Genomic DNA, 11,409 nt, shown 5'->3' with positions numbered 1-11,409 from the left:
CAACTAGCCTGCAACATGTATTTTCCTAGAGAGAAAAAAATAGAGGACCCTTCCATTGAATTTCGCGGGATGCAGTTTTCTTTCTGTCCATAGGACTGTGCGCTGGAAGTGCAGAAAGGAGAAGCGTTTGTCCTCCGCTTCCTCCTTCCCTTTGTTCCTCCTTTTTCTTTCATTTTAAAATAAGGGCTAGAAATCCTCAAGCTAAACTTTTTCTCTTTTTAAAGCACCTCTCCGCGGAGTCGGGGTTTGCCCCGGGACGGCTCCGCCTCTCGCTCGCCCGGATTGGTTGAGAGTCGAGCGGGGCGGAGTCCGCGGAGCCCCGGCGGGGAGCGCACTCCCGGCGGCCGGGCTGATCCGCGCGGCGCAGGGGAAAGGCGCCCTTGCCCCGCCGCCCACGAGGCTGCAGCGGGGCCGCCGCACGGTCCCCGGAGGCCCCGCCGCCGCGCGCCAAGATGTGGAACCCGCTTCACGAAACCGACTCGGCCTCGGTGGCCTGGCCCCGTCCGCGCCGACTGTGCGCGGTGGCCCTGGTGCTGTGCGCCGGCCTCTTCGTCCTCGGCTTCCTCTTCGGTACGAGGGGGAGGACGGGGGTCCGCGCCACGCTCGGCCCCCAGCCCGCCCGCCTGCCCCGCGGCCCGCCGGGCTCCGGGGCCCCCTGCCGCGGGGTTCCTGCTGCTGGGCTCCGGGGCGGGGATCGGGCTGGGGGGCGTGCGGACCAGCTCCCGCGAGTTAGGTGGGACTTAGTTGCCGGGGAAGCACGTTTGCGTTCCGGACGGGCTGCTGGAGGACAGGCGCCTACAGGAGGAGAACGCAGAAACCCTGAAACTGAACTTGAGAAAGTTCCGCCGGCTGCAGGCCTGCGAGAAATTGGCTCCTTTCCGCAGGATCTCGGGGGACACTTGCTAGGTCGTCCAAGGAGCTTTGTAAGAAACGGGTCTTACCTCTTTGGGGTCTTAATCTAGTCGTGTGCGGTGGGGAGAGCGCTGGGCATTGCTTCTTGGGAGCCCTTTTCTCTCCTTTTGGAAGTAAGTAATAGAGGAACAGTTAGGAACTGGTTGACCTTATTGTCAGTGCTCTGAACAGAACTTTTTAACAGCAGTGCTTTCAAGTTTTTTCCCCTGTGTACTAATTTGCAGACTTAACCCAGCTCTCCAAGGTAATCAGGGAGCAACGCTGAGATTTTTCTCAGACTCTGCAACTTCTTCCTGACCTTGAGCAAGTGAGGGAGTCTCTGTTAGCCTCAGTTTGTCAGTCTTTGTAAGAATAATAGCTGTAAATTACTGAAAGTAGTAAATTGGCACTTTATTCTTTCCTGGTGAGGAGATGCTTCTCATTGGACTTTAATGCACAAGACTAGTGTAAGTATCACCAGGTAGTTTACCCCTACTGTGAATTCTGGGCTCCCTTTCTGGGATTGAGAAGACCAGGGCATAAACCTGCTAGGAGCAGTAGTTGAGTCGCTAAGTCATATCCAACTCTTGCAACCCCATGGACAGTAGCCTACCAGGCTCCTCTGTCCGTGGGATTCTCCAGCATAGAACACTGGAGTGGGTTGCCATTTCCTTCTCCAATTAAGCCTGCCAGGCTGGCTCAGACTCAATCTCTTTTTTGCTTGCTTTGCGCCCTTTGAACCACATTCTGCTCATAACTAATTGTGGATATCAGGGTTGCTGTGGGGCTTAGGTGAGATAAGTGTGCTCATTAAGGACACCCGCCAACTTGAGTTTCAATTGTCTCAACTGAAAACGTGGGAAATTCACTTGGCAAGGTCAGCATGAAGATTAGGATCTTATGTGTCTTTTTTCTTCTCTTTTTTGGCCATGCTGGGTCTTGCGGTTCTCGAGCTTTCTAGGTGCCAGGAGTGGGGGCCACATGGCTCAGTTGCAGCTCTCTGCCTCTGGGCTCAGCAGTTGTGTGGCACTCAGGCTTAGTTGCCCCTGGCGTGTGGAATCTTCCCGGACCAGGGATCCTCTCGTGTCCCCATCCACTGTACCACCAGGGGCGTCTTCTCTGTCTTTTAGAAGCATTTTGTGTTTCTTAGTGTTGCCCTTGGGTTTCCCAGGTGGCTCAGTGGGTACAGAATCCACCTGCAATGCAGGAGACCCGGGTTCAATCCCTGGGTTGGGAAGATTCCCTGGAGGAGGGCATGTCAACCCACTCCAATATTCTTGCCTGGAGAACCCCGTGGACAGAGGAACCTGGCGGGCTACAGTCCCTGGGGTTGTAAAGAATCAGACACGACTGAAGTGCCTGAGTGTGTACCCCGTGTTGCCCTCAGCCCCATACAGTGGCTTACACGGAGTGCGTTCTTTATTAATGTTAATTTTTCCCGAGGATTCTCTGCTCCTTCCCTCACACAGGCCTCCATCCTCTTTATCCAACTCAATTTTCAGATCTCGATTCAAGCATTTCATCCCCCATGTGCCCTGATCTTAAAGTCGTTTCCAAGTCTCCTTTTTTTTTTTTTTTTTTATAACATACTGGTGGAACTGTATTTCCATTTGCTGCCAACCATTTATTTCAGTACACATGTATATATGCATGTGTGTAGCATGTATATGATTAATAATTGGAAAGCTCCATGAAAGCTAGCTGGGTGGTTCTGTAACCATTTTATGCACAAATCGTATCATTTAGCTGAATATCTGTCATGAAGCCAGCTATAGGGGCTCATGGTCCTGGGAACTGCCTACCCGTTGCCTCTAGCCTATGTTTGTCTTGAAGAGATGTTAGGTGACTTGTAGTTTCATTGTAGCTCTCTGAAGTTGGACTTTTCAAGCCTGCTTCAACTGGAAGCACAAAATATTTCATCACACTTTGTTTTAGTTTCAGAACCAGAACAAATTACAAGACTGAATTGCCTTCAACTCTTTGAAATGATTTATGTACGTGAAATATGTTCATAATTAATTCATTAAACACCTACTAAATGTTTCTTCTGGGTCAGCAGAGGAGTAGTCACTGGGGATAGAAGCTTGAAGGAGAAAGAAGGTGGATCTCCTTTCTGCTTTCATTTTCCCCATTAGTTGAAGTGTATTTAATTTTAGTGCTAATATCATAAAGCATTTCTTAGAATAACAGCAATACATAATGAAATTGGATTAAAAATATATTGTGACTGATTTGTAATTAAGTCTGTTCTGCATGATTTTTTTTCCAATGGAGGTAGGCAAGAGAAAACTTCAGGAAATCTCAGTTAATGCCAGAGGTCATGGACAATTTGTGTTTTACATATGATAAATAAAATAATAAGAAAAATAGGCTCTGTCTGAAAGCTCATACCCCATTCCTATATTTGTTTGTCTTTTGCAGGATGGTTTATAAAGTCCTCCAGTGAAGCTACTAACATTCCACAGCAGAATGTAAAGAAAGCATTTTTGGATGAGTTGAAAGCAGAGAACATCAAGACCTTCTTGTAGTAAGCAGATACTTCAAAGTTTATATCAAGTTGGAAAATTTTGTTATTCTGTTTAGAAGTTTGATCCACTATTTCATAAACAGAAACTGACTTAAAAAAAAAAGTCTTATTATTGAAGATCTTGTATCACATTTCATCTCAAAAGGATTGTACCCTCAGCTGAACTTTATCATGATATTTATTTTAAAGCAGGTGTCAGCATACTTTTCCTGTAAAGAGCCAGCTTTGTATGCTGGCTGATCTCTGTCACAACTACTCAACCCTGCTATTTCCTATCACAAAGAAGTGATAGGAAATACATGTTGGAATAAGGGTCAGTTTTGATAAAACTTTATATTATCAAAATAAAATTTGAACTTTGTATAAATATGTCATAAAATATTATTCCTCTTGCTTTTTTTGCACCTATCTAAAACATGATAGCCATTTTTAGCTTGTGGGCTGTACCAGAAAAAAGGAAGTGAGCTGGATTTGGTCAGTGAAACATAGTTTGCTGACTCCTGTTTTAGAGGAAGATAATGTATTTAAGTCAAAAGAATGAATTTGGACTTTGAAGTCAGACATTGACAAGTTTAAATTTCGTTTTTGCCTGTTGATACTGACATAACTTTGAGTGAATATGTAACCTTCCTGAGCTCTCATTTTCACATCTATAAAATGGGAATAGTGATACTGTTAAGATGAGCATGAAATTAGAGAGCATATGTATGACTTAGTGTAAAAACCTGCTGCCTATTTCCTGAAATAGCTATCCCTGGTATAGAGAAAAAGAGTAAATGAATAAAAGGTATTTCCAAGGCAACTAAAAATAAAACACTTTTATTGAATAATTGATTGGAATACTTAGACTCTTTCAAAGCAAAATACTTGAAGTCCTGATAATGATTAAAGGATTCCTTTATGAATGTAAGTTATAATTTTATATAAAAACAGGCAAGTAAACAAATAGATAGATAGGCAGTGCAGCAGACCCGGGTTCAATCCCTGTGTTGGGAAAATCCCCTGGAGAAGGTCTATCTTGCCTAGAGAATTTATGGACAGAAAAGCCTGGTGGGCTACAGTCCATGGGATCTCAAAGAGTTGGACATAACGAGGCAACTAACACCAGAGAGAACATACACATAGTCTTTAGAATTAAATTTTATGAATAAAATTTGCTAGGACATCTGTCAAGCCTTTATAAGGGCCATTTCTGGTGAGAGAGATGGAATTTAAAATTTTTTGTGTGGAAATTTTTCTCCCTCTTGCATGTCTTTTACTGTAATGATGTATAATAGGTGTAATAAAAGTGGAAGTCTGGCTAGACATAATCTTCACTCCTAGACAGGTGCTACCTCTGTGTCCTTTTTCCTTTTCTGACCTGTGACATGGTTATTGTTATTCAGTTGCCAAGTCGTGTCTGACTCTTTGGGACCCCATAGACAGCAGCACGCCAGGCTTCCTTGTCCTTCACTATCTCCTGGGGTTTGCTCAAACTATGTCCATTGAGTGGATGATGCCATCCAACCATTTCCTCCTCTGTGACATGGAGTGACCAGCAAAGAAGAAAAATGAATACCTTCCTCTCTCACTTTCTGGGCTCTCAGCTTTTTGCTTATTCTCCATGGCCTAGACCAAGATCTTCTGTTTATGCTGCCAAAATCTTGGCTCTGTGTGTACCAATGATGAACAGAAATATGGAGACAGTTATGGAGGAGGAAAGAGTGACTTTATTTCTGTGGCAGGCAGAGGGGGAGTACCTCAAGAACTGTGCTCCTCTCCCTGGAGAATAGTGTACAGTGTTAGTTGCTCAGTCGTGTCCGACTCTGCGACCCCATGGACTATGATCTGCCAGGATCCTCTGTCCATGGGGATTCTCCAGGCAAGAATACCTGAGTGGTTAACCATTTCCTCCTCCAGGGGATCTTCCCAACCCAGGAATCGAACCCAGGTCTTCTGCCTTGTAGGTGGACTCTTTACATGAGCTACCAGGGAAGCTCTGGAGAATGGAAGAGGTTAAACAGTCAGATAGGGTTCTGTGACAAGGATCAAGGTATTGGCATTCTTCTGCAAAGTGACAAGGTTAGGATGTGTGCAGGGTCTCAGGTGGTTGGGTCTCCTAAACTTGATGAGTTTTTCTGGTTCCTTTAATCTCACTACATCTCAGGTGGTTTCCTGGCTGTTCTCTCTTGATTAGCAGCTATTTGAGTCTGCCCTTTGGAACTCAGGGAAGGTCATGAAGGTAGAGTCTTGCCTATAGAAGTGGGGGACCAAAAGCCTCCATGCCTGAAACCCCACAGGGCCATGCTTGGCATCATTTAGAACTCAAGAATTTCCACCATTAACACAGAAAGAGATGAACAGAACTCACACTCACACTTCCGAGGGCCACAGAATCTCCAAAAGCCTCCTGAATTCCCCATAATTCCAGTTTGCCATTTGTCCATTGGAGCTGTTTAGTCTATTTATACCCTTAGGTCAGGGGTCATTAAAGGCTCAGATCTGGCTTCTCCCCTTTTCTGACCCTTTGCTTTACTGCTAAAGATTCTCTACTGTTTCGAGGTTACTTGACTCTGACTGGGAGGATTAAGGAGGGGCTGGCTGCCTTTTCAGTCTCCCTTGGCATGTAAGGTTGTCCTCTGTTTTCCTTTTGTTTTGTAACACCTGGTTAAAGTCTCAGATTTGTTCATTATTTTGCATTCTTCCTCCACTTGTTCTGAAAGACAAGGTTATTTTAGAGGAATGTTTTAGAATTTTACTGATCTGCATTTGAATACAAGTTCTACCTTTCACTGGTTGTCTTTAAGTCACCTGATGTCTCTAAGCATTGTTCATTCGTAAACCAAATGTAGTGTTTTAAAACATACATCAATAGCTCCCTTTATTAATTGAGATGACATAATGATACTTAGGACATATTTAAAGTTTTCTAGCCAGACAGAGATGTATGTGCCTGTTTTTTAAATGCATGATGTTAGCTGTTTTGGATAGTTAGTAAATTATTCACATAAAAAATAACTTGATATTCTAGTAGGTCAAGAAATTGTGTCACACTTCTCAATTGATTAAAACAAAAGAATAGGAACTTCTGCTTATTACCAGTTGTCTCATTGAGCCTCAGATCTTTGTGTATTAGTGAGGAGGCAATTTTCTCCTTCTGTATGAATGAGAGGGCTTCTCTGATGGCTCAGGGGGCCAAGAATCCTGTCGTCTGCAATGCAGGAGACACTGGAGCCTCGGGTTCCATCCCTGGGTTGTGAAGATCCCCTGGAGGAAGAAATGGCAACCGATTCCAGTATTCCTGCCTAGAGAATCCCATGGGCAGAGGAGCCTGGTGGGCTACAGTTCCATGGGGGTCTTAAAGAGTCAGACATGACTGAGCCACTAAGCAATGCACAATGAATGAGAAATTTAAGACATGGCCAGGAAGAAGACAAGAAGTCAGTGGCAAAACACTGATTTTGTGCCAATTGATTTTATTTATCCTTGGAAACAAATCTTTTTTCCTACTCGTCATTTTTAGGATCAACTTTTCTCCAAATGAATGCATTCTAATGCTGATCGTAGCATGCTTCTTGTATGTCAATTGATAACAACAAAACTTTTACCAGGAATTTCACTCATCATGTTACCTGATGAAACTTGGGTCTGCTAGCCTCCTGGGCAGCAAAGTCAATATACTGACACTTGGTTGAGGTGAAGGAGTACAGTGTTTATTATAGGGTGCCAAATAGAGAGAACAGACACCTCATACTCAAATGACCAGAAATCATAGATGGCTTTCAAGGGGAGGGTTTTTAAAGACAACGTTTGAGGTGCTGGTTGCAGCTCATGGACTTTCTTCTGATTGGTTGGTGATGAGGTAACCAGATGATGTTTCAGAAATCTGAATCATCAACCTTGTGGTTCTAAGTAGTCTCAGGTCTACGTCCTTGTGGTCAGCATGCAGTCACCATCCTCCACCTATGTGGGGTTCTCAGTTTCTGCAGAACAGCTCAAAGATATGCATCAGATTGTTATATTGTTTAAACTACCATTACTTTTCTCACTTTACCACTTTTCCTTTGTTTCTGTATTTGCTTAGTTCCATAATAGTAGTTGCTTGTGTCTGCTCTTTGGAACTCAGGGAAAGCCTAGGAGATTAAAGCCTTTTACTACAAAAAATAAACCACTGTGGGGCTTTTGTATCTGGGCGGGGGGCCCTTGGAGCTACTGCTTGGTTTCAATCCGTCTTTTTCTTTGATACTCCTTAATCCTGACAGGAATAGAGACCGAATGGGAAAAAGGAATAAGACTTTTTGGATAGAGAGGTTCATCATGAGCTTGGCAGGGGAATTTAGTTTTAGGGGAGTCATTTCATTAATAAAGTCTGATAATGATCTCCTGTGTATATGTATGTGTGTGTGTATGTGTGTGTGTGTGTGTGTGTATGTGTGTGGGAGGGCAGAGTCAAGGCTCCCATAACAATTCTTTCATGTAAGTATAGGGTTATAGCTATGACTTCAGGAAATTTGCATACTTTGCATCTGTTTTAGTTATGTTGCAGTTTGGATTTGTGTAATAGGGAATAAAATAGCAACATGTTGTCTTGTAATGTTTTCTTTCCAGGTCAATGAGGAAATGCATAGATGCCTCATCTGCCTCTTAAAATTGTGTTCTTTGCATTACTTTATTTTGCAAATACACATTAGAAATCCTATGTAAGGTTTTAAACATCTAAATATTTATTGGATGAGAATCGTAACACTGTTTTTGTAAATAACAGTTTAAATGATTTTACTCTAATTATAAAATTAATCCCAGGACTCCCCTTCTTCCCTTTTTTTAGAAATATACACTGTAGATTCAACACTTAAAATTAGGATGACTATAGCTATGTTGGTTACTTTTTTTTTTTAATCACTGTGTAAGAATGGAAGTAGGTTGAGTTTAGAAAATGCTACATAATTAGAATGAGAAATTCATGAAGCTCAAGACATTTATAAGCTAGAAATGAATAAATATCATTTCATGACACATGATGCTTTGTCATATGAGATTTTTTTTTTCTGAAAGGATTTAAATTGAAAATAACAGTGAACTGAATCTTCAAGGAAACAACAAATTTCCAAGAAAGAGAAATTTAAAACAAAAGCCCCAGTATCTACACATATTAAATGAGAAATTAGTCTATTTTTAAACATATTTGTGTTAGCTAAAATTTTAGCCACATAGTTTATTTGTTATTTGTTAGAGATATTCTTGGTCAGACTAATTCTCATTGTTGATTTTTAGTATTATACTTACAATGCATGGTGAATGGAATACAAAAGATTCAGTTTGAGCTTGTGTAAATATGTTCAAATTACTTCTTAAAGAAGATGATTTAAAATGGCTGCTAATTAAAAGGTTTCTCACTTGGCTATAGAGTTCATTATTTAAAGATAAATGTAATTATCAGTAGTTCTTGGAATGTCACAGCTTGATCTTTGGTTGAAAATGTTTTTTACTTTCCAGTTATATTTCACAAGGTGAAATAAATAGATAATTCCATGAAAGTCAAATATGCATGAGTCTTAAGGAAAGAATATAACACTTTCCTCATCTAATATAGACAGATTCATCTACAGGTGTACACATATCAGTTCTCTACAAAGGTCAGTTTTTCTGATTTTTCTCTTGAATGAGTACAAATTAGAGCATGAAGATTTAAAAACACACTTTAAAATCTATTTGACGCAGTAATGGTGCCACTTTGCTTTTTCAAGGTATAACATTTCAAAGTAGTTTTTTTTTTTTAATGTAAACCTGCCTTATTTGGTTGTTGATTTAAGACAAAGGCTGACTAAACAATTTCTAACCACTTTCAATTTTTGTTCAACAGTAATTTTACACGGATACCACATTTAGCTGGAACAGAACAAAACTTACAGCTTGCAAAGCAAATTCAAGCTCAGTGGAAAGAATTTGGCCTGGATTCTGTTGAGTTAGCCCATTATGATGTCCTGTTGTCCTATCCAAATGAGACTCTTCCCAACTACATCTCAATAATTGATGAAGGTGGAAATGAGGTAAAAAGAAAGAAAAAAAAGCTCCCCCATCTTCTCTTTTGAAATACTTTCTGTAAAAGAATGCCCTGTGCCATCTCCAAACGCTGGTAGAAATCAATATTGACACTTGTGAATGATGCCTTTAATGATCTTACTACTGGTGCCAGCTCTTTCTTAATGATGTTTGAATTTAATGTGATGTTGAAAAGATTCTGAGAAATTGATGCTTGATGACAGTTGCTATTTTCTACTTTTTAACTATTGTTCACTAACAAAATATGATATGTTAGTAAACTACATTTAAATTAGATACACTTTTGATTGGTTCAGATGATAAAAGATCATGCATCAATTTGAGGATGCTAGGAAATTCAAAGGTGTGTTGTTTGAGCCAGTAGGTTTTTATTGGTAATTCATGATTATATTTCCTGTGATCATGTATTCAGCTGTGTGCCCAGAACTTGGGTGTGGGCATTTGGAAGGAAGAGAGTTTGGAGAGAAATACTATAGAATTATATCTATGCTAAAAATTTACAATCTTATTTGCTAGTTAGGGCACATAATTGGAAAAGAAGATGATAGAAATAATTAAAATATTTCATATCATGATATATATTCAATATGAAAGCTCATAAAATATAACTCATATATTCATCACTATTTGCCTTAGAGCTACCATATCCCTATCTAAAATAGCCCTTTTCCTCTAGATAGCTTTCTTCACTCCCCTTCGCTGGACCTTCTAAATTGCATATAGCTTCAGATGTATCCAGTTTGATTGGTCAGCTCAAAATGTCATGTGATTTTTGTACATAAGAAGTTTTAATCCCCTCCTCTTATTGACTAATGAATCAGCCTTTTCTTAATGATTAATATGCTATTTTGCAGTCAGTGATATAATCCCATGGTAAATTTCCTAATATGAGTTGAAACTTTCCATATGTACTCTTTTAAATTATAGTAGTTAATACAGTTTAACTTTTAAAAATACTATCAAACCATTTCAAAATTATAAAAATATTTTTAAGGTTGGTTTGGGGAATACCAATATACTCCATAAGATTCCATAACCTTTATAAGTGGTGGCATAGCTATATAATTATTAAAAGTCTTTAAAAGTATATTTAGGAAGAATATATGATCACATAATAAAATATCAGTAATATTAAAAAAAATACATGGAAACAGTGGGGGAGGGAGAGAGTGAGATGAATGGAGAAAGTAGCATCAACATGTATACACTCTCGGGTGTAAGTTGGACAGCTGGTGAGAAGCCCCTGTGTAGCACAGGGAACCCAGTCTGGTGCTCTGTGAAGAAGTGTATGTATAATTAAAACTGATTTGCATTGTTGTATGGCAGAAACCAGCACAACATTGTAAAATTAAAAAAATTAAAAAATAAATATTAAGGTTAAAAAAAATACATGTATTTAGAAAAAAAAAATACATGTACTTAAACCAAATTCGACCTCTCAAATTTGGTGATTGTGTACAATGAGGAAAATAACAAACTTTCACTTTTCTTCCCTTTTTCTTCCTCTGCACTTCCCAGTTTTATCCCTACCTTTGCTTTTATTCCATTGCATTATTTGTTTTTTGCTAGTATAAGCATTTGTGAAATTTCTAGAGCTTGTCCCATAATATAAAAATATGTAGAAGTTTCATTTTGGAGTTTTTCCTGAATGTGGTTAGCTGCCAAAAGCTTATTAACTTTTTTGAAAGTTGTATCATTAATTCGGTTTTATTCTTTTCCAAGTTATACCTGCACGTAAATACTCACACAGTTCTCCAAAGCGCCTTGCTTTTTTCCTATTTCCCTCTTCCCTGAGGGAATCACTGTTCAGTCCTGAGTTGATTCTTTTGATATTTACCTCTGTTTCTTTAAATGATGTGCTTGTATTGCTTGTGTTTCAGACTCAGGCACTTTCTTTTGACCTTGTGACAGCTCAGCTCTATTCTTACCCCTCTGCCCCAACTACAGAT

At 40.1% G+C, this 11,409-nt stretch overlaps 1 protein-coding gene across 2 annotated transcripts in view; it reads left to right on the top strand.

The window, feature by feature from the left end:
• The first annotated feature begins 326 nt into the window (after positions 1-326).
• FOLH1B (folate hydrolase 1B) overlaps positions 327-11,409 on the top strand; it is a 64,631-nt gene continuing 53,548 nt past the window's right edge. The window contains exons 1-3 of one of the 2 annotated variants that reach the window (XM_043452456.1): positions 327-570; positions 3,313-3,418; positions 9,261-9,447. In XM_043452456.1, coding sequence (XP_043308391.1) covers positions 453-570; positions 3,313-3,418; positions 9,261-9,447 — 411 coding nt within the window. In that variant the 5' untranslated portion in view covers positions 327-452. Of the gene's footprint in view, positions 571-612; positions 924-3,312; positions 3,419-9,260; positions 9,448-11,409 lie in introns of those variants that run through there. The other variant, XM_043452457.1, reaches the window with a different exon arrangement.

Source organism: Cervus canadensis, chromosome 29 (genome assembly GCF_019320065.1).
Source record: "Cervus canadensis isolate Bull #8, Minnesota chromosome 29, ASM1932006v1, whole genome shotgun sequence".
In the NCBI taxonomy this organism is placed as follows: Eukaryota; Metazoa; Chordata; class Mammalia; order Artiodactyla; family Cervidae; genus Cervus; species Cervus canadensis.
The sequence above is the reverse complement of the archived record's forward strand: the minus strand, read 5'-3'. Positions and strand labels throughout refer to the sequence as shown.